This window comes from Stigmatopora nigra, chromosome 8 (assembly GCF_051989575.1).
Source record: "Stigmatopora nigra isolate UIUO_SnigA chromosome 8, RoL_Snig_1.1, whole genome shotgun sequence".
NCBI lineage: Eukaryota > Metazoa > Chordata > Actinopteri > Syngnathiformes > Syngnathidae > Stigmatopora > Stigmatopora nigra.
The window spans coordinates 11441022-11465166 of record NC_135515.1 but is presented as its reverse complement, the minus strand read 5'-3'; the positions used below and the strand labels follow the sequence as shown (position 1 = coordinate 11465166).

The 24145-nt window shown below is 38.0% G+C and overlaps 1 protein-coding gene and 1 non-coding gene across 2 annotated transcripts; one reads left to right on the top strand and one right to left on the bottom strand.

Annotated features, from left to right (window-relative positions):
* Positions 1-2556: 2556 nt before the first annotated feature.
* Positions 2557-4966, bottom strand: fzd9b (frizzled class receptor 9b). Its single transcript, XM_077723110.1, has one exon. It carries the CDS (start codon positions 4646-4648, stop codon positions 2882-2884), a length of 1767 nt encoding a protein of 588 aa, XP_077579236.1. The 5' UTR covers positions 4649-4966; the 3' UTR covers positions 2557-2881.
* A 3174-nt stretch (positions 4967-8140) lies between these two features.
* trnar-ucg (transfer RNA arginine (anticodon UCG)) lies at positions 8141-8213 on the top strand. The gene has a single exon. It is a non-coding gene; the product is annotated as a tRNA-Arg (tRNA).
* The last annotated feature ends 15932 nt before the right edge of the window (positions 8214-24145 follow it).

Below are 24145 nucleotides of genomic sequence, written 5' to 3'. Positions count from 1 at the left end.
ATATATATATATATATATATATATATATATATATATATATATATATATATATATATATATATATATATATATATATATATATATATATATATATATATATATATATATATATATATATATATATATATATATATATATATATATATATATATATATATATATATATGTATACACAGTATACTCTTGTTCCAAAAAGAACATGTGATAAAATCCGTGAAGTGGAAACCTTTTTTTTCAAGTATTCTACAATTAAATTCTCTATTATACATTGAAAAGAAGGAACAAACCATTTTTTACAGGCTCAATCATTTGTTTCACAAATGAAAATACTCTACTTTACAGACTTTTTTCGACAAATAACTTCTGTACTGTACTGTACTTGAAATTGCAAGAGAATTTGCACGTACGTAATGAAAATTTGGCAAGCTGTTTTACGTACATGTACATATTAAACTGCAACTTTATTGACGCACTGGTAGAGAAGAAGCAGAGTAACTTTTTAGCCAATCAGAATGCAGAACACAATGCACGATGCAAATCCGTGAAGTAGCAAAACTATGAAAAGTAAACCACGTTATAACGAGAGATCAAAATACCATAATTTCCGCAATATAGAGTGCTCCAGACTTCAATTTTGTAAAATCAAAAAACATAATACACATATCCCACACCTAGATATAAGCCGCATATGTCACTTGATTGGTTGAAAATATATTCATAATCAAAAATAATATTAAGATTCAAAACACCCAAGTACCTGACTAGAATTGCATGGGTTTCCTCTGGGTACTCTGGTTTCCCCCACATTCCAAAATGCTGATTGAACCCTCTAAATATGAGTCCGAGCGTGAATAGTTGTCTATCTCCTTGTGCCCTTTGTTTGGCTGACCACCAATTAAGTATCCACCACCTCCCCATAGCTGGCTACAGCACCCCCAATGACCCTTATGAGAATAAGCGTTTCACAAATATAACGTATGAGAAAAAAACCATTCAAACCAACCCGCTGTAGTCTTATCTGAAGTATTGGGTGCAGGTGGAAAAGGCTGTTTTGTGTCTCACGCAGTGAGTGCTGGGACTCTCTGGGTCATGTCAGTAGAGTGTAATCTTGGGAAGAAGCACCCCCCCCTGCTCAGGCAACCATGAAGTGGAACATGCGGCTCAAACACCACCAGCCGAGTCTTTGGCTGTGAACTCCCTCCAAGCAAAACACCTCTTTTTAATAGTTAAAAGTAATCCGTGCTGTATCAGACTCCAAGTCGAGGAGCACTGTCTGCAATGGCCTAGAAATAAAAACACAAAAGGGAGGATATATAACCAACCCCCCCTCCTCACCCCAGTCCTTCTCTACTCCCCTTTCCTATCTTGTTCTGGAGAAAAGTAATTGAAGCTAACTCAGGCATGGCACACATCCACACTGCATTACACCTTGTTGACATGTTTTTGATTTATCACAAGGAACGTAGAATTCATTTACACATAAACTCCAAGTTGCACACGGGACAATCTGTCATACAAAAACAATACTTTAAGTTCCCAGGAATAAAAAAAAAATGCTCCACAGACGCTTCCAACTTGGAAGTACTGTTCTTTGTATGGGGCTACACATAAAAATAATAATGTCCCGCTTATCACGTTTTTCCATGCTATCACTTTAATGTGCTAAACACACTTTAAATAATCAGGCACACTGCTGTCAAATACGGTTAGTCTCCATCGTGTTTTACAATGATTTGCTGTGTAAGACTGCAATTCACATTGGCACTTGAATTTTTTTGAAGTCCCGTGATGTAAAAACGATTTTATAGCGTGTGAGCGAACACGGTTTTACTAGTGTGAAATGAAATTGGCTTCATTGCAGTCGTAATTTGTAAGACCCAAATTGGGCAGTTTAAGCAATGAAAAGAAGGCAATGTGTAGTAGCCTGTTTTTTTTTAATAGATTTTTTTTAGATTGTTTCAATATGGGAATAAAAGGTGGATTGTTTTGTGTTTTCACTAAGTCAAATAAAGATAATTGAACTTATTTAGTCATTGCTTAGGATCTTTGGACACAATCAACATGACCACAAATGGCATATAAATGTGAATCTTACACTTGCATGGCGAAACCACACAAAATGAGAATTGTTGCCAAATTGTGCCGAGCAATGAGGATAAAATGTGCCTGTGAGGTGTCCCATGAGATCAAAGTAGGATCAAGCTAAGAAGCAAAGACCAACGATAGTGATTAAACCGGCTATTAATTAAACATATTCTTATGTGCACTGCTGTTGCAATTTAAAAAGAAAATGTGTGATGCAAACAGTCATTCTTGGCGCAGTCTGTCCCTCTTTTCATCAGCGAGTCTCTTTGAGGATTATCTTCGGAGACGCCTCTGGGACACATTTGGAGAGGGGACTTGGTGCAAAGACATTCCCAGAGAGACAAATCAGAAAAACGAGACATGAACAGTTGCTTTTGACATATTAATTCCTGCTCTGGCTTCTTTAAAAAGCTATGATATTCGCAACGGGAGGTGATGGAATTGTTTCCAAAATGACAACAAGACAAGCGCTCATAGTTGAACATAAGTTCTACAAATTTATTGCTGTCCAAAAATAAAAAGTCAAGAGCCAGTGTTCTTATAAAAGGCACTTCATCTCTCTTGAATAAAATGCATCCAAACACAACATCTGCTGAGAGCAAAAGATGAACTTAAATTAAATATATTTACAATAAATAAACATTTACACAGATTTACACCTATAACTGCCAAAATGCCACACTTTGTTCCGACATCAATCTCCCTACACGGAACAATATGGCTAATAAAAATGAGTGCATCCGTCCCTTTTTCAAGTCCTTTTTAGCAGCTCCTGACTCGCCCTAATTAGTGCGTGTCAGACATGAGCAGGACTATCGGCGTGCAGGTCCGTCTTGGCCACGCCCAGAACGGTTGTGGGAGATTTGTAATGGCAATGGCTGTTACTACAGCTGACGCCGCTGCACGGCTTCCTGCCGTTAGTCCTGTCCGTCAATTTCCTGCTGCACAGCCCTTGCCACGTCTGGAGGGTCTTGGAACTCCACACCCAGACGCCGCTGGTGATGCCCACCACTAGTGACATGAAGATCTTCAACATGAAGACCGCCACGGTGGGCACGGACGCCCTCAGCGAGCAATCGGCGCCGGCGTGGCTATCAAGGGAGCCGCAAGTGGCTTGGAGGCCCCTTAGCTTCCAGTAGTCCATGTTTAGCCTTTCGTAGAAGTAGCAGACAATAACACAAGTGGCTGGCACTGTGTAGAGGATGGAGTAGATGCCGATTTTCACCATGAGCTTCTCCAGCTTCTCCGTGTTGGTGCCTTCAGTTTTCATCACTTTGCGGATGTGGAAGAGCGCCACAAAGCCGGTGAGGATGAAGGACGTCCCAATGACCAAGTAACAAGAAAGGGGGATGAGGACAAAGCCGGTTAACGCCCCCGAATCCATGCTACCCACGTAGCATAAACCGGTCAGCTCGTCTCCGGCTACTTTCCTCATGGTGAGGATGACGATTGTCTTTAGAGCCGGGACGCCCCACGCCGCCATGTGGAAGTAGTTGCTGTGGGCTTCAATTGCCTCGTGACCCCACTTCTTTCCTGCCGCTAGAAACCAGGTGAGCGTGAGGATGACCCACCAGATGGAGGAGGCCATGCCAAAGTAGTAGAGAATGAGGAAGACGATGGTGCAACCTGTGGATTCTAGTCCCTCCTGGATGATGTAGAGCTCGCCGTGCTCACGGTCGCAGGCTATGTTCTCGGCGCCCGCCACTGAGCGGATGATAAAAGCCACCGAGTACACATTGTAGCACATGGACAGGAAGATGATGGGTCTTTCCGGGTATTGGAAGCGATGGGGCTCCAGGAGGAAGGTGAGGACGGTGAACGCGGTGGAGACGAAGCACAGGACGGACCACACCGTCATCCAGATGAAGGCAAAGTCTTTGTCTCGTCTGGACCAGAAGACGTCAACAGCGGGAGAGCAACGTGGGGCGCACGACTGACTTTTTTCCACAAACTGGAACTTATCGGGGTTCTCGCAGGAGCCGCCCCCGCCGCCCGGGGAACGTCCGCCACCGCCGGAACCCGCCTGCCGGGGGCGAGGAGGCACGGGAAGCATGCCCTCACCTTTCTTGACCTCGGTTCTGGTCTCATTCTCCGGCGCCTCCATGCATAAGGCGTTGGGGTCGTTCCTGGTGGGCAGCTTGGAGCAGTCCAGAGAGTCGGGCCAGGTGTAGCTGAACTTCTTCATGATGGGGGCGCACCTCTCTCGCGCTTGCTCGCACATGGGTCTGCAGGCAGGGATGGAGGTGGACACCTTGTCGGTACACATGGGTGCGTAGAGGGAGCAGAGGAAGAAGCGGAGGTGAACGTCGCAGCCGTAAGCCACCAGAGGGGCGAACTCGTTCAGTTTGATGGCGGCCTCCTTCTGATCGTCGTGGTCCATGAAGTTGGGCATGCGCGTAAGGTTGTAGCCGATGCCCTCGCACATGGGGATGGTGATGGGCTCGCACTTGGCCGGTCTTCCTCGCTCCAGCTCGTAGGAGCCTATCTCAAAACTGGAACCCGAAATCACAAGCAGGCACCACAGGAAAATCGCCACCTTAAGCGGACAACCATCCATGCTCATTGCGGAGGTCAAAATTACAGCTCGGTTGGTATGAACATGAACATGAAGGTACAAATGTGGCTGCCAGAGGGTCCGTTATTCCCTCATGCTGGAAGGTTGGGGTCAGTCCGTTCAACAAAGTCTTCCAAACATTGATTCCGGATAAAAATGGTTGATGAAAATGAAGCAAAAGGATTGGAAATACGAACGGAAAAGGCGCTGCGGGAGTCCTTCACATGACCGTCATTCCCGCTCGGGAAAGGGAGAAGAAGCGCTCCGGGTTCCGGTAGCTTGCGCTGCTGCCTCCGAGCTCCCGCACACTGAGACACGGGAGCCGCCGTGCAGGGTTTGTGTCTGGGGGGAGGAAAGGGGAGGAGAGGACGGCTGGCGAGGGGAGGGGAGGGAAGTCGCTACGTGCCTCTCACATTTCAGCCGAGGAACTCCACGCTGGGGAAGACTGCACAGATGGCGGAGGTCGCTCAAATAGCTCTAGACTCACCATACTGTAGAGTACAGTAGACAGCTGGAAATACTAGTTGCTCATATATGTCTGTCCAGCCATCATACCTACCTTCCCATTTTACACAACACATACATATAGTATATACATATATACATATATATATATATATATATATATATATATATATATATATATATATATATATATATATATATATATATATACAGATCATATATATATATATATATATACAGATCATATATATATATATATATATATATATATATATATATATATATATATATATATATATATATATATATATATATATATATATATATATATACAGATCATATATATATATATGTATATATGTATATACTATTTGTATGTGTTGTGTAAAATGGGAAGGTAGGTATGATATATATATATATATATATATATATATATATATATATATATATATATATATATATATATATATACAGATCATATATATATATACATATATACAGATCATATATATATATATGTATATATGTATATACTATTTGTATGTGTTGTGTAAAATGGGAAGGTAGGTATGATATATATATATATATATATATATATATATATATATATATATATATATATATATATATATATATATATATATATATATATATATATATATATATATATATATATATATATATATATATATATATATATATATATATATATATATATATATATATATATAAAGATTTTACGTTAAGATTTTTTTATTTACAGTAAAACCTTGAGATACAAGCTTAAAGCGTCCCGGGATTAAACAAGAATGTTAATTTACTCGTATCTCAAATCAAAATTTCCCATGGAAATAAACTGAGAGACCCCAAGAGAAAAATGTTAAATTTGACTTAAATTACCATATACACTTAAAAATAAGTTTTAATCTTACATTCCTCTAAATTTAAATACACAGAATATTTTATTTTGTATAATACTACAAGTCAAGGCTTCCCAGCGGTTGAGTGGTTAGCATGTCGAGTTCACCTTTGTGGAGTTTGCATGGTTTCTCTCTGGCCTGCGTGGGTTTTTTCCGGGTACTTTGGTTTCCTCCTACATTCAAAAACAATGCATGGTCGGCTGGTTGGACACTCTAGCTTGCCCTTAGATATGAGTGTGAGTGTGAATGGTTGTGTGTCTCCTTGTGCCCTGTGATTGGCTGGCCACCAAATCAAGGTCTCCCCCATCTTGTGCTGAAATCAGCTGAGCTCCACCATCCCCCTTAACCCTTGTGAGGATAAAGTAGTTCAGAAAATGAATGAATACAATCCACTTTCAGGACGATATACAGATGAAATAAGAATTATTTCAACAAAGATCCTCCTATTTGGACCATTATCACAGGTTAAATCAGTGTCACTGTATAAATTCATCAGATTTGGCATTGGGTGAAGGGGGGAAAAATCCTTTGATTTCAAGTTTGATGTGGTGATGTCGGAAGTGCGTTCTCAATTTTGAGATAATATCCTTTTGTATGCTGGTTGAAATGCACTTTGAAAATTAGATGAAATGTCCTTGGCTGATTTTCTACAACATCTCGACATCTTTTAAAGAGTTCCTGTTGAAGATAATAGGATATTCGAGAAGGTCTGGAAATACATGAGGGAACCCTTAAAAGGTCTTCGATTGTTATCAGGACATAATCACTTGGCATACTTGGCAACATATATCATGATTCTTTCAAATTTAATGTGCACTGGACTATCTGGTTACCCTTCCAACACAGTTAAAGGTGCTATAAAAAGATACAATGTGTGACTTTTAAATGATGGCGATCATATTTTTTTTTCACAAATACAGACTGAAACTTGGCAAGAAAAAGCGTAATGATGAAAGTAGATCTAATTTGTTTCCCTTTCTAAACTGCCACCCACACAAATCATCTCAAAACAGAAGTTGTCACAATTAGAATGAGGTACAGATATTTAGTTTTAAGACCGCTAACCATATGCTTTCAATTCAGGTGATGCGACTTGTTATAAACTGAGGGTGTGTATATATATCATTGTCACAGTGTCCACCACTTAGTAAAAAGACAAGAATAAAAGTCAGCTGAAATTTAAATACGAATAAAAATATCGAAAAATGTGAATGCAGAAATACCTTGTTATTGCAGTAAATCGATTCCAAGACCAGACACAATACGTGAATGCGGTTATTCACCTATTGCACCTATATGTTTTTATGGTGTCTATTTAATATCAATACTAATGGCCATTGAAATAATCTCCAATTGTGACTTGCCTTCCCCCCACCATTACATATTTGTGTTATTGTTCCTGCACTATAAACTTTCATATCCTATAAACTATAAACTATAAACTATAAACTTTCATATTATTTGGCAGAACTAAGCCGCGATGTGTTGAGTCTGTGATAGTCAATCCACAAAGTGGGGAGGTATTACTGTATATCTTCTTAGAAAATGTTTTTCATCTTTTGCTTTTTGTCTGTGGAGAAAAATTCTTCATTCATTATCTGTAATTAAAAACATTACATAAGTAAAGTTAGGTGACCCGGCGGTTGAGTTTTTAGCAAAACATGGGCAAACTACGGCCCGCGGGCCGCATTCGGCCCGCCGACGTTGTCCAATTTCTTTTTTATTTATTTATTTTTTACCCAAAATGGCGTCGTCACGTGGAAGCCAGTGGCAGTAGCTCTGTCCAATCTTATTTGTTTTTCGTGTTTTACAGCCCTTCTATCATTTTTTAAATTACATTTTAATATTTCTTAATACATTCCTTTTTACTTTACTTTGTACTTTATACGTTTTACTTTAAATATGAGTGATCAGTATGTTAATATATTAGTCCTTTTTTCCTCAGTCAATGTGGAACCCGGGCCGAAAAGTTTGCCCACCCCTGGGTTTGTGCATCGGCCTCACAGCTCTAGGGTCCTGGGTTAGAATCCAACTCAGTGTGGAGTTTGCATTTTCTTCCCTAGTCTGCATTGGTTTTCTTTGGGTACTCCAGAAACAAGCTGAAAACACAAGAGCTGGCCGTGTGGCCTAATGGATAAGGCATCTGACTTCGGATCAGGGGATTGTAGGTTCGAGTCCTGCCACGGTCGTGTTTAATGTCATTAATTTAGTTATACTCAGCAGTGTATGATGACAAAAAGGCCTTATGATATTTTTTTCTCCCATTCTTTTGGAATGGTTGTCCATCTTCTTGTGCCCTGCAATCGCCTGGTTCAGAGTGTCCCCCATTTTTTCCCAAAATCAGGTGGGATAGGCTCCAGTACCCGCCATGACCCTTGTGAGAATAAAACAGTTCAAAAAATGAATGAATGAATAATACTGTCTCTTTTGTTCCATATGTTTTCAGCTCGGGTGTACTGTAATACAGGTGACATTGCTCAAAAATATTAGCAAATGCTCTAAAAATAGGCCGATGTATAGATGTGTTTTTGCATGCATCAAATTCCAACATTCCTGTCATAAGTTTGATGTCGTCCAGCTGACTGAACCACTTCAAATTCTGCTTACTCTTTCCCTTTGTTTCCAGTTTTGAGGCTCCAGTGCCAAGCTAAGCTGAACGTTTTAAGGTCGTTTGACCACAGAAGTGAGACTGGCATTGAGTTTGTTCTCGAACAAAAATAATCTTTGAATGTTTAACAATCCTTAAACGAACAACCAAGTTTTTCTCTTTCTTTCAGAAGTAACAGCCGTTTTTAACAAAAAAAATCATTGACATCGTGATACTGATTACTTAGAGATGTGAGGTCTCACCGCAAATTCTCGAGGTCCATTGTGATCATCCCCCCACATAATTGAATTATTTCTTATGACCTTAACAGTAAATTGCCTAAGGGAACTGAGAGAAACTACATATCTTCAAGGGGTTAAGCCTCTGCCTTGATTTTCTCTTTCAATGTCAAGTGTATTTATTGATATAAAATTATATACTTTGAGATTTGAGTTTAATGCGTTACGGGACTGAGCTTGTATGTTGATTTGCTGGTATATCAAATCAACGTTTCCCATAGAACTGAACTATAAATACTAATTAATTTGTTTCAATTTTCAGAAAAAAAACACCAAAAAACAGGATATTACAAAGGCAATACATTTTTATTGGTTGTAATTCAATATCTACTAACAGAGTAACAAATAACTAGTGTTTATGGCGTTAAATACTGAAATGAGACATTACTCAGTACAATGTGGAGTTCATGGATGGGAGAGAGAGACTTGAAGGATGTGCTCGTAACATAACATACATTTTTAATTCATCTTAAATGAACTTGGATTCCTTAAAAAAAGTTTTAATCTTACGTCACTCTAAATTTAAACCTTTTTGTGCAATAACCAAGGAAAAGAGGTTAATGTATTCCACTGCGGCTTCTGAGGCGAACTACCTGCTTCTCCATACATATTGGCGAGCCACCTCAGTAATGCATATACTACTCATGTTTTTAGATTATTTCGTGCTTAATATTGATTGTCATCATACGACTTTTCTTCGCACTACCCTTCATTGCACCGGGTTGCTTTGGACCCATTGTGTTTCCCTTAATTCTGCACTAACTAATGCAAAAAAACAGGGAAAATGTTCCTTTAAGGAAAAGGGTCTTAAGCAGCATTTTAATTGGCTAATGTTTTGGGCATGCCCGCTACTCTCAGAGTTGGTAAAGTTGTTCAGGAGTGATTCTGAAAATAAAGACAATAATGGATTTGGTAATGATTTGGATGGAAATTAAGATTATTTGGTAAAAAAAAGTTTGGTTGTATGATTCTGACCATTGATATCTGAATAAGTGTTAATGTTCTATCAACAGATAGATCTATTTAGCCTGTTGTTCCCTATTTTATTGTTACTATTTTAATGTTTAGTCTTTGTTTTGGTTACCTCAAAAGTAAAATTTGCTCCAATAATGTGAACTCTGTGTTTTCTTGTCTTGGTTTTCCATTTTTCTTTGGTTTGACTTATACTGAGGTGTGATTTAAAATAATACATTAAAGTCAAGAAATTATAGTCTTGAAATTCAACATCCCATAGATGAAACATGTGACCATTTGTTAACATTATTAAACAGAAAATAGACAATCAAGCTTTTTTTTCACAAACATACAAACAAATACTTTTCATGACAAGAAATACACTAACATTGGGCGACTGCAAAATGTATAAAATGTAAATATGTTGATAGTTTCCCAGTGACTACTTCTCTACCCTTTACCATACAGCTGTATGTTATCGTTGTAATTACAGCCCTTCAAATAAAACATAGGCATCTTTAATTTCACACATTCATAAAATGACCTGATAGAATACGTGCCTTGTAATTACTACCTCTTACTTATTCCTTATCGTATATCAGGATTTGGGACCAAACTATAAACATCCCATGGAGAACAATGCCCGAAAATACGATCTGGGAGACACGGGCTGTCTGAGATTGTTTTGGATGTAATAAGAGATGGCTCACACTCAAAGCAATTCATCACAGCTGGCGTGGTGCTTGGCTTGGATCACACTTTTCTGTCTTTGTAATAATCTGTAAATTATGGGTGCCACGGGAGTATGTGAATAGACAGCTGTTAATTCAAATTAAGACTTGGTCTATACACTCAAGTGATTGAGCTGTATTTGTGCCCCATGGTTGAATGGCCACCAATTCATGGTGTCCCTCGCCTGATGCTCGTAGTTAGCTTGGATAGGCTCCAGCACTCAACGTGACCCTTGTGAGGATAAGCAATAGAGAATCCACAAATCAGTGTCAAATGACGAAGCTTGGTTAACTACCATATAATTTTGTTGCACTATTAGATGAACGAGGAGTGGGGATTCACCCACTTTGCCATTTCAAGTTACTTCTCCAAGAAATAACAACATTTTGATGGTGTTTCAGGCAGCGTTGTGTTGTATTCAGTCATTTTAACATGATTTAGTAAAATGTCTGCATTGTTAACTGACTAAAATGACACTGGCACCTGAAATGATTGTTCAAACAAACAAGAAGGGGAAAAAAACATGTAAAACATGATAGATGCGACAGCTGACAATTCAGAAGAAAAACAAAAAGCAATAAACAATCAGTGTATAGTTAGAGAATGGCATGCACTGCAATGCCCAGGTCCATAGCACTGCAGAAATACACAGAAGAAGTATTTGCATAGCGTATTTTTCGGGTTATAAATCGCAGTTTTTTTTTAATAATTTGGCTGTGGTTGCGATATATACTCTGGTGCAACTTATGTGAGAAATTATTAACACATTATTATTTTCAAATAGTGAAAACAGTCGAAAACGGTAAAGCTGATGTTACTCTTATTGAAATGAAGAAAACAAAAAAGGTAACTGCATTGGGGGAGTTCTTTAAAAGTGACACCAAGGGTGAAGATTTCATTGGATTTAGTGATTTGAAGTGAAACTAATAGTTTGGTTAACTTGTTAGCATAATTCTTTACGCTAGAGTTATCTTATTAACTCTTAATGTTATGTCGTTACTGACATTACCAGGCATGTCAGTCATGTAATGTTTGTATACCGTACAGTTATTCAACCTGTTGTTCTTTATTTTATATTAATTTTAAATTGCCTTTCAAAATGGCGTGTATGCGTTTGATGTTGGATTTTATCAAATAAATCTCCCCCAAAAATGCCACTTATACTCACTCCAGTGCAACTATTTGATTTTTCCTTCTTAGTTATGCATTTTTTGCTGGTGCGACTTATACTCAGGTGCGACTTATAGTCCAGAAAATATGGTAATAATTTAGAAGACTGTGTTAAAATAACACTACACTACAAACTCTGGAACTTTTTACCTCAGTAGTCAAGAGTCAGCGCCATATTAAAACAACCAACATATTTGTAAAACGATATTTTGTCCCACTTGGGAAGTCGGGAATTCCTATAAACATTGTACATCACCCAAGTGGAAACTGACTTTCAACAGCTCGGTAAGAATAGAAGTTACAAGGTAGACAATGATGACAGGCTGTGTGCTACCCTGTAAACATAAAAGCAAACTTCATATCATTGTTCCGAGCTGGGTCTAATATTTGGAATCTCCTATTAAAGTGCCTCACTTAGGCCATTGACCTGATGTTTTGTAGGAGTTTGGTTAAAATAATGTCAGTGGTGGACCGTCAGGGCCTGCAAGACCTTATCTGCTGGCCTAAAAAAAATATCTGAATCACAGACTGATGTTGGTTGTGATTTGCCTATGAATACCTATTAAATAACTAAATCGAATAAAAACTTGTGCCAAAAATATGACAGGACAGGCAAAACTTTTAGCTTCAATGTTGATAGAAAAGGAGGAAAGAAAGAAGGATGGATTTTGTGTACAGATAAAAATGATTTTTGGTGAATAAAATATGGCTATATTCCTAAGTAATATTTCAATTGTATGAGGTTATTCTTGATGCGTTTTTATGTGTGGCAGTTGTAGCTGCAGTGAAGGTTTTATAGCCATAATATAGTTTTTGAGGGTTGGACTGATTCAGACATAGCACTGAAGGCGTCGGTTTGAAATTTACGGCCCGCCACTGGATACTGTATATCTAGAGTATTATTGTGACTCTGAGTATACAGTGAAGAAAAGCATTGTATAACTTAAACTGTCTGGAAGGATCATACCGGACTACAAGGTCACTGATGTCTTTTGTGCCTTCAGTGCTATATAAATGAAGTAGAAAGGCTGAAAATTAATTTTCCAAGAAACAGGGAGCCAGTGCAAAGAGAACAGGAGTTATGTTATTGTTAGTGACAGCAGAAATAGCAGCATTTGAAATCATCATCTGTCACCTCATTGATTTTCAGGCAGACTTTCTAAGGTCAGACACACATTGGGGTAAATAACATTGGGTTTTTTAAATTTGTGTTTAATTCAATCCAGAATCCTTGACATTACCCAAATCTTCTGGCCTAATCATCAGCCTTTACTCAAGTAACTCGTGTGATGTTTTTTTTAAATTGTAATTTGTTCCCAGTTGTTGGCCAGAGCTCATATGGGGTAAAGATTATCTGTGTAATTGAAAATTTAGAGCTTTGTTTCATCTGTATAGTTATATATCATTTATTTTTGTAGTTTAATATGACTGGAAAAGGGGTGGGCAGATAGAATTTAATGAAAGAAAACAGTTCCCTGAATGGAGTCACACACGGTGTCATTTTTGTGTCTAAAATTGTCTTAAAATCAACTATTAACAGAGTGATGATTTTCAGTTAAACACAACTGATAACTCCACATAGAAAAACATATATATATTTTGTCAAATTACTAATACTTATCTGGTATTTATAGTAATTTTTGGCCGTACAAATTTGGACCCTCTGCATTGATTTATTGGATGGAGACAGTTTTAAAATTGATGCTGTCATACACCATGTATTTTAATGGAATTATCACAAATCTTAATACACATCTAAAGCAACCCTGAAGGGTAAAAACCCTAACCCTCTCATTACAAAATTTGATTGGCTATAACCACATCATGTTGATTGGTTAGAACTCATTATACCATTTCACTGTTATCAAAACTCTCATTCCAGTTGGAGAGCAGATTACACTTTTATTAAAGTTGTCAAAGTTATTTGGGAATCCAAATATTTGATAGTGCTTCTTTGTTTTTTTCCCCTCTTCCAGTTCTCACTTCTGACCTTATTTGATTCAACTGTAACCAGTGCAGCGCCATATTTCGACTGCAGGATGTTTATTCATACTGGGGAATGTGAAAACTAAATGTCAACACTTTCTCTAGTTCAGCTGAACTGCACAAATATTCACTGTAAATTGGTGCTGGGTGTTAGGTGCAGAAGAGGGCAACACATTCCTCTGAGTTTGCCCCAAAATAAATTTCGTCTCCTGCCACATGTCCTGCGATTTTCTTGAAAAAAATCTATTTGGTCAAAGTTTCCAAGCCCAATTCAATCACATTTATTGAATAAAGTTATTCTTGTGCGGGTTTGTAGCAGACACATTTGTTTTGAAATGTCTCTGAATAAAAACGTAGTCGTCTTTTGCATGTCCTTGGGGAACAGTACTGCTGAAAGCAATCTGGCTGGATAGTCATGGATCCATACTGGAGGGAGGCGGGGCTGTTTGGAATGGCTTAAAACTTGTGCTGAGAGTAAGAAAGGTCAGATAACCTGGAAATGTTTAAAGAGTTTTAGTGAAAGAATGCCTGGACGCTGAAAGCTTCAATTGTGGACGACAAGAAAATTGTTTTGCATATAACTGAGAATGAAGAAATGTTCTTTTCCACTCTTTCATGATGTAAATCCTCTAAACGTGCCGTGCAAAATTAAATTGCGGGAATGATTGTATTTCATTGTATGTTGGAGAGAAGCTAGTGAATGAGCCTTAGCCAGGTTGGGAATGACGACAGTTGGAAAGAACTGAGGAGAGACGTTGACATGTTTAAAGCATTGGAAACGACACTTGCAGTTGTCGTTGTGCCTTTCCAAGACATTTCAATCAGAGTCTTAGAACAGCGTAATTGAAGTTAAAGCCAATTTTTGCTCTGCTGGGGAAGTCTTATTTCCCCAAACTAGAACACAGAGCTGTATTGAAATACTCATATAATTTAATAAAACAAGTCATAAAAGAAAAAAACAGAATGTCCAAACCTCATGTTCAAAAAAGCCCCAGTTAAGGAAGCTTTTGATTCCAAAGCGCTTGATGACTGACCCCTTGCACGGTTAGTACTTCGTGGAAATGCGTGCTAAAGAGTGTTGAGTGACATGTGTCTTGAAAAGGTCGGTCTACCAATGGAAAAAGAGACATTCAGACAGTCACATAAAGCATCTGCACACCACTACAAGCAATTTGAAGCATTTTTTGAATGAATGAATCGTTTGGTATGGAATGGGCATTTCATTTTATTTATTTTGGGAATTTTTGTTCCCCATATTAATCGGAACCATCTTGCAAGTGTAAAAATAAATCATCTTTGCAAAATACTGAATCACGTAAGTCAATCAGAGGCCATTGAATCAAAAGAAAATCTAATTGTTGCAGCTGTAGTGCCGTAGTTTCTCGCATATAAGCCCTATTTGTAACAAAAAATGATGACTAAATCGGCATAAGAATTACAGTGTTGCTATACTCTTTCATAGTAGATGTCGGCAAATTAACATTGACTATTTGTTGGTTATTTTCTGTTTTGCAGTAAGAAAACAACCATTACTGGATGAATTACTCAATTCCTTATGATATTGACCCTAATAATGCCCTTTTGATTCATACAGTATCTCAGAAATACCACCTGCAATGATTTTTCTTAAAGTTTTCCCTTCAAAGTAACACATTTGTACTCCCTATTTTACCATGAATATGGAGGGGAAAATTGTGAAGCAGGGGGTGGCTCATATGCAAGAAATTGTAAAACATTTTGAGGCAATTTTAAGGATGCGGCTTATGCGCGGGGAGGCTTATATGTGAAAATATACGGTAATGGGAACAAATATACCGATATTCAATATCAAATTGTTATGTTAATTGGTGGTTTGCACATCTAAAAGTTACCATTATCCTTGAAAACTCCACTCGGTAAATAAAGCCGATTTTTTTGCTCTAATGTGAGCAATTTTCTGTACAGTGTCAGACTAAATCAGTCTAACATTTTCTGTCACTCCATTTACCGTAAATGGATCCTGGTGCCTAAAGCAATGAACAGTATAATTTGGACATTTGAAGAATCATTTTATAAATACATTTTGGAAATATGCTGCTCGGTTACTTGAGCGGATCAATGACACTCGTGTACCACAGTTGTGACTTTCTGTGAAGTTGAGCCAGCATGTACAGTATGAAGTTCATCTCTTTCACTGAGAGTAGATGTTTCCAGTCTTCTTGCCAGGACTTTGCCAACTTTCACTTAGGAGGTAATACATACACCAGAGCAGTGGCGGGAGGTGATAATTTTTTGGGGTGGGGTACATTTGCAGGCAATACTTGATGTTTGAGAAATGTCAGGGAAATGGCATATTCAGAATGCTCTGGAAAAGAAAAAAAACAAAAGCTAATTGCCGCTACATGATGGTAAAAGAATGGCAATAGAAACCGACTAATACAATGGACGTAGAAATGAGGATGAAGAACACTAGCATACACATACGTATCCCTATACAAAACGTAAATAGGCATAAGAAATGTACTTGTATTGCACAATCCAGCATAAGGTAATTCAAAGTGCTTGACATCACCTTAAAATCCCAAAACACAAATAAAAAGATACAAAGAAGTGACATTAAATCATCAACACAGTTAAAAATAAAGGCAATTGTAACCGTGTAGAAAAATAAAACCAAAATATGGATTAGGGATATGCCCGTATGGATTTTCTAAAAAGGAAAGACTAGTGTGGGTTAACCGGAAAGGATTTTCGTGAACTTGTCATGTTTGCGACATTTAATAAAATACGTAAGTGCTTCAAAATCCCTTGCACTTCCATTCAAGAAAGTAAACAAGAATCAGGATTCTGTAATAGGTAGTATACATTGGTTTCTCAACTTCATGTTGAATAGCAAGCCTGGACCGGCCCCAGATGGGTTGTGGTGACCCTAGGCTAGGAGACAGCTACCGTATCCTCATTCTAATAAAATGGTGTTCAATCCGTTTCAGGGTTGCCAAGAAAAAGAAACCGGATGCTGTTCCAACATTCAGTTTTCTTGACTGAGAGTGCTTTTCTCCTCCAGTGAATAGTGTGGTCTTCTTTTATAAGGAAACCCCTGGATAACACGCTTATCATTGGATTGAACTTTACATATATATTGAAGATTAAACATTTTAAAAAGATTTTTGTTCGTTTTATGAGACCGCGATGGCGTCGTCTGCTGGATGTTCTCAGTCTGGCTCATACATGTATGGACCAATAAAGTCGGCAGGATTTCCATCGTCGTAAACATATACGTCATCCTCAAAAACGTCTTACACCAATAAGAGAACATTTTCATTGGAATCAATGTCTGAATCACCATAGAAAGGCAATTTGTCCAATGAACTGCTCTCCATTGTGATCAGTGTATAGAGTTGTAGGTGCTGTATCCCAACTACTGTTTCCCTGAGATTACTTCTTTAATAAGCGATAAAAATACTTAACACAGGATGATGTTATTTCTACAGGCAGTCTAAAATTATAGCAACAAACAAAATTACGTCTTGGGAAGGCAAAGAATTTCCCCTCCATTTTTGTTTCTAAATGAATGACGGACAATCAAAATCATTGTTGATTCATTTAATAATCGTTTGTTTGTCACTTATAACATTAATCATGGCAGCCCTAGTTGGGGAGATGTAATGTTCCCTCAAAGAAAACCACAACTATCAAAAGAGTTTGACACCCTTGACATACATTGTTGGGATTATTCCGTATCTTGTGAAAAATCAACACTTGACTGTCTGAAAATAACATCAGTGTGAATGTATATGCCATATACTATGGGAACACAGCTTGCATGCTTGCTGTTCCTCCAAAAAAGACAGCTGTGCAGTCTTGAGTTCATATCTGAGGAGCCGCCTTGAAAGAGAAGAGGTCAGCTCTGTCAATCTCACACTGGCTGCTAAATCAATCACGTGTCACAGTCATAAATAGCAGGCCAATAAGATCAATTATCTTTGAAATAGTCCAAATCTGTGCCCTTCTCCTGCTCGTCACCACCTCTCGGGACAAGCCCGTCAGATGTGTGGGACATGAGATGACACCACCGGCCGCATAGAGCCCCTATCAACGTATAGCCACATAACTTCACCCTGCACTCACGGAGGCAAACAGCTTAGAGCCTATTTATACATCACATCCTGGCAACGCACATGGGAAAACAAGCCACCAGCACTATCAGCGTATCCAGTGTTGTCTGGCCCTCTATGCTCTGATGTCGGCGAGGGCAGGAACATAAGATAGCTGCTTCGGATAGCTGAAAGATGGCTGCTTTAGATAGCTGAAGATACCAAAACAACTTGATTATTTGGCGGCAGGCGGCACTTGTTCATATTCCAAACGTGGCATTCCCAACTGACATTCTGCTGCATGTAATACACCCCGTCAGTGTCGTGTTATCAAATCATTATCTATCTATATCAGTTAAGACATGTTTCACTGTTACTATAACGGTTGGTGCCTAAAATAAAAATCAACTTAAACTTTAACATTTTCTGTTTGCCCAGTGACTCATGTGCCGCAACTCCATAAAAGGTTGATTATTCATTCATAAGATATCCATACCAGATTGGTCAAGGTCGGAGTTAAGAATGACTGCCAAGAGTGTTATTAACCCCGTGACCGGACGTTTGGTCGCCGGTCTTTTTGTCCCTTTTGGTCACCGGTCTTTTGGTCGATGGTCAAATGTACTTGTATATTAAACAGTACTTAGATATTAAACAGTACTTAGATATTAAACAGTACTTAGATATTAAACAGTACTTAGATATTAAACAGTACTTAGATATTAAACAGTACATAGATAATAAACGGTACTTAGATTTTAAACCCTCTCTCTCAGATATTAAACAGTACATAGATAATAAACAGTACTTAGATTTTAAACCCTCTCTCTTAGATATTAAACTCTACCTCTTAGATATTAAACTCTCTCCCATGAATATAATTTTGAAAGCTGGTTTCAACAGTAAACTCTGTCACCATTTGACCGGTGACCTAAACGGACCAAAAGACCGGCGACCATTAACCCTGGGGGCGCTGCTGGAAATGTGAAAACTGTGGGTCCAAAAGAAAAACCAGGAGGGCTGATCAAACAGAGAGACTTCTTGTGTACATGGTCCAACTTAAGAGAGGTTGGTGACTCGTTGTGGACTGGTAGGTAGAATGTGGTATTACGAGACTTTAGACTTGAACAGATTAATGCATTTACATTCAAAGGTTCGGGAGTAGCAGTACAAATTAATGCAATATGTGCAACCTGTCTTTCTACTGTAGACTTAAAGGCCTTATTCAGTCAACTATGATTTTCCTCGCGTAGGTTTGTCTTGCCTGAAACTATTCCCAACTCACAAACCCTTATTCCCTTTCCAGTACGTACTTGTCTTTCCATGGTACTTGCCGGACCCTGACGCCTTGGTCCTCACCAATCCTCATCCACCGTTCATTCCACATTCCACTTACTCCTCTACAGCTATCTACCCCATGCATCATCGTGTTAATAAAGATTTTACATATCACCAGCTACTTGTTGCGTATCTATTTTTTGTCCTCCACTCACCCAACCCTAAAATATGTGTAGTGTCCACACATTGGCTGTAATTATATATCTCGGTACAAGTTACAAAAATGAGTCAAGAGACAAAATCATTAGGCTAAAGAAAAAAAGATTATATTTTTAGGCATTGCCTCAACAGGTTGGAATCGCCAAATTTACCCCTTGGCTCAAGGAGGGAGCCCCAACCAACATGGGGTCATGTTGCAACAAGACATCTGTCAAGTTCTCTCTTTCACATACTTCACTGTCTTGTTAGTTGACCAATATTTTGACGAACACTTTTTTCAAACACTAGATCTACTGAACTATTATACATTTAAATTACGTTTGTGCTGGCATAATATAAGATAGAGCCTTTTATTGAATACCATTATTTTAACTATTGATCAGTGCATTTTGTAAAACATTAGGTTTGATGGCTATAGAAAAGAAGGAGGAACGAAAGGAGGGATGATTTTGTATACAGATAAAAAGGATTTTTGGTGTATAAAACATGGCTATATTCCTGAATAATATTTCAATTCTATGAGGTTATTATTGATGTTTTTTTATGTGTCGCGGCTGTACCTGCAGTAAAGGTTTTACAGCCATAAAATAGTTTATGAGGGTTGGATTGATTCAGACATTGCACTGAAGGCGTCGGTTTGAAATTGACGGCCCGCCCTGGTTTTTAGTATGTGTTTCTCATCCAACACATATATAATTTGTAGATTTTCATTTTGTTTGTCCAATCTCCTGAATATTTCTCAAACAGTAATGGAGCACACTTTAATTTAAATACACACTGCACGAGGTTTCAGGAAACATTTTGCCATAGTGTGCCAGTAACAATTATAACAATATAAATGTTATTCCTGGAGGGTCATACTTAGAATTTAAAAGTCAAAATACATGAAAAAGTGTGGTTTTATTTTTGGTCATTGCAATACTTACTACAAAAAGTCTCAGAAATATTTTAACATTATTATGCTTTTGCTAATCAACGGATATCAATGAGAGGTGGTCTAATGAAAACAAAAAATGATAACGGCACTAAAGGTACATTTTAGCTTACAGGTTAGCGGAGAACCATATGCGCCTGTCAAAAAACCACATATGGCTAGCGAGACTTAGGTTTCCTACCCATGCAATGTCCTTACAATGGAATGGAATGTATCTAAGGACAGGCAAGTGCTACATCTTGTAGTTGCACTTGTTACATTGTCATACTGCCAGTATTTTCAAAGGCAGATACAACCAAAGTTGTTGTTTGTTTGGAATGAAAATGCAGTACAAAAAATATTCATTATTTAAGTTAGATACCAAGCTGCCATGCTTGTGCTTTATCTCTTATTATTATTGTCTTGGTTGTTGTTGTTGTCATCATACGTCTCCCATTGTTTTTTGTTTGTTTCATTTTTATGTTTATTTTGTGTGATTTATTATTTGTTTTTGTTATTATTCATTAGATTTTTTAAAATGTTATCTTTCTTTTGGCTTGTTCAAAATGTAGCATTCAAATGAAATAAAAAAAACAACTAAATTGAGTAACATTTGGCTGGCTGAAATTTAGATGGGATATCCCAGCACCATCTGTTGCTCTGTGGACTGGCCATTGGGATAGAAATGGGATATTTGAGACAATCTGTCCTAGACAGATTCTTAATTTCATGAAGACATTTTTTAGGAGAACTTAAAACCTTACCGCTGCCTTTTGAAGATTTACTGAAGACGGGTAATGCAGTAGGACTGCAGCCTATTGCATAGCAAAATAAATTAGCAACAGAATGCTTTCAAAGACAGAAAATACACCAAGGGTGTCAAATTCAAAGCATGGGGGCCAGATGTAAGCCCCATTACATCATTTTGTGTGGCCTACACAAGTAAGCCTAGTGCAGTGACTTCATGTTTCTGGCTAAAATAACATGTAAATAGCAGTTCAGATGACCTCCAATGAAGACAGTTTGCAGGAAGGGGTTAGGTTTTCTTTGGGTACTCCGGTGTCGCATCTCCCAAAAACATGAACGGTAGGCAAGTTGAACAGTCTAAATTGCCCCATAGGTTTGAATGTGAACGTGAATGGTTGCCTGTCTCCTCGAGCCCTTCGATCGGCTTGCTACCGATTCAGGGTGTCGTGCCCAAAAGCCGGCCCGGATAGGCTCCAGCAGTGAGGATAAAGCGGTTTGGAAAATGAATTAATATATTTATATTTAAGCACGAAACTGCAAGATGAGAGACGAAATGCCATAAGGCAAGACAATGCGGCCAATGCGGTCATTTATTTCAATTGAGAGAAACGATAAACAAATAGAACGCGAGACAAAATTATTTTGATTTCTCACTTACTGATTTTTACCTCTCATTGCTCACTCAAATCGCCACCATCTTACGTTGGGTTGACAAACTAGACCTCACACTTCCTGGTTGTACTGCTACCATGACTTCCTTTTTGAATGTACCTACGTGCAGCAGTGGTGTGCCGTCAAGGCCTACAAGGCCTTCTCTGCTGGCCTAATAAATATCAGAATCACAGACTGATGTTAATTATATTTTGCCCATGAATACTCAGAATAGTGTCTGCTGCATTAAACAAGCGTCAATAAGACTGTTGCTTTAACCAATCAGAATTCGATTTTGTGACATCAAGGCCTTCTTGCAGGCGTAGGGATATGTCATCGCTTTCAGCAACTATGATTGGCTAGTGATAGAGTGGACTAGCCAGTGCTATCAAACTATCTGGAGCGAGCTGCACAAACAAATATATTGTTGTGTTGAAAGATGAGAAGAAATTGATTTTTTGCACATTTACTGTCAAAGCCATTTTCAAGACGGACTTTTCAAGAAAAAAAGCTGGACATCGTTAAGAAAGGTCAGACAACTCCAAAGCAAGCAAGCCTGTCACAACCGGGAACGAACATTTTCAGCACTAAATCAAATAAAAAGGTTTGCCAGAAATACGAGAGGATAAGCTCGACTTTCAGCATTAGCTTCAATGATGATAGAAAAGAAGGAGGAAAGAAAGGAGGATGGATTAGGGTTAGTTAGTGGTAAAAGCAAGTGAAAATGTTTTATTCAGCAGAGGGTATGTAGCGGATGAAGGACAAGCTAAACAAGGTTTCTTCTCATTCTAATCTAAGGAACACAAAGTGATAGAACATGTTGTCACAGTTGACACAGTGTAGTGTTGTTGATCAGTTGCAGGTCCTTGCCCAGCATTTTACCTTGCTCCTTATCTTAATTCCTGTCTTATCTCTTGTTTTATTAACAACACGCGTATCTAGCAGGGTAACAGGAAGTTGTAGGCCAAAGGCATGTTTAGACCTATATGCACAAAAATGCACACACACACACACACACACAAACACATTATGAGACAAAAATAATTCCCTTCAACCTCTGTTTCAATCAATTTATTGCCCCCAGTCCCTATTTGAGGGTCTGCATTCCATCATATGAATCTATTTTAATCCCACTAATCTGCATTGCCGTTTCTGAGGGACTTTGTTGGGAAAACTTGCACGCCGTGTCTTCGTTATCCATTTTTTAACACTTTGACCAACTCATTTTGCATTCCAGCCAAGCGCGACAGATAGACTTGGGATACATTGCAGTCAGGACCCCACGTATCCTATTACAGACTGGCAGCCCAACATTGTCCGAACCCAACCCCCACTCCATCCATTTGTCATGTTTTTTTCATGTTTTAACATTTTGATTACATGCTGTCAGCTGTAGAGTTAGGGAGTGCGTGAGTGAGCGAACAGTGCAGAGGGCGACATATGTTACATCGGGTTGAGTGAAGGCGAACACATGCTGTCCTTCTAGAGCTCTTACAAAAAAGTCCAATTCAGAGTGATAGAGAGAGCGGTTAGAGGACAAGTGGAGGAATATCAGCTATCTTTGACCTGCCATTTCTCTTTGACAAACACACCAACACCACCACCAATCTGCCCACCCTGTAAGCACCCACACTGTAAGTCCGACAAGTCCTATTTATAAGCTGTGGATGGATGAGCAAATCAGGTGGAAAGAGTCCCCATTGGAAGGGTGAGAGCATGTGTTAATGTGTGTTTACATCTATATTTGTAGAGCCCTTTTTGACTTGTCGGTCTCAGAAAAAGGCAGGTCATTGTGAAGTTGCTGTAAATACTCTGGCCATAACAATGGCTAGTGCCCATGAACCATCAGATGGCACATAATTAAACATCTACTTATGCGATTTATTTGCTGGTTCTATGTATCCCACTTGAAGGCTGAATATATATATATATATATATATATATATATATATATATATATATATATATATATATATATATATATATATATATATATATATATATATATATATATATATATATATATATATATATATATATATATATATATATATATATATATATATATATATATATATATATATATATATATATATATATATATATATATATATATATATATATATATATATATATGCTAAAGTATAAGACAATTTCAGTATGTTGGTACACTTGTTCATATTCAAGGATCCAAATGTAAGAGATAAACTTAAAATATTAATTCCATGCCCTGAAATATTTTTAAATAGACATAAAAGAAAAGTTTTTGGAAATGCTTCCAAAATGGTTCACAAGGATTACGCTGAGAATATTCCTCTTCATTAAATTGATAAAACTGATGATGAAATTCTAGTTATTATAAACACTGGTGTTATTGTTCATTGAAAGATTACTGTGAACACGAGTAAATTGCATTTACAAATACTGAAAAATTGCAGTCAGGGCCGTTGTGCAAAGTTTGTGTAAACATTTCATTTCCGAGTTAGTAAAAAGGCAAATCAGTTCTGAATGTGTG

Coding starts and splice junctions, on each gene's coding strand:
- fzd9b (XM_077723110.1), bottom strand. CDS start 4,648: ATGAGCATGGATGGTTGTCCGCTTAAGGTGGCGATTTTCCTGTGGTGC.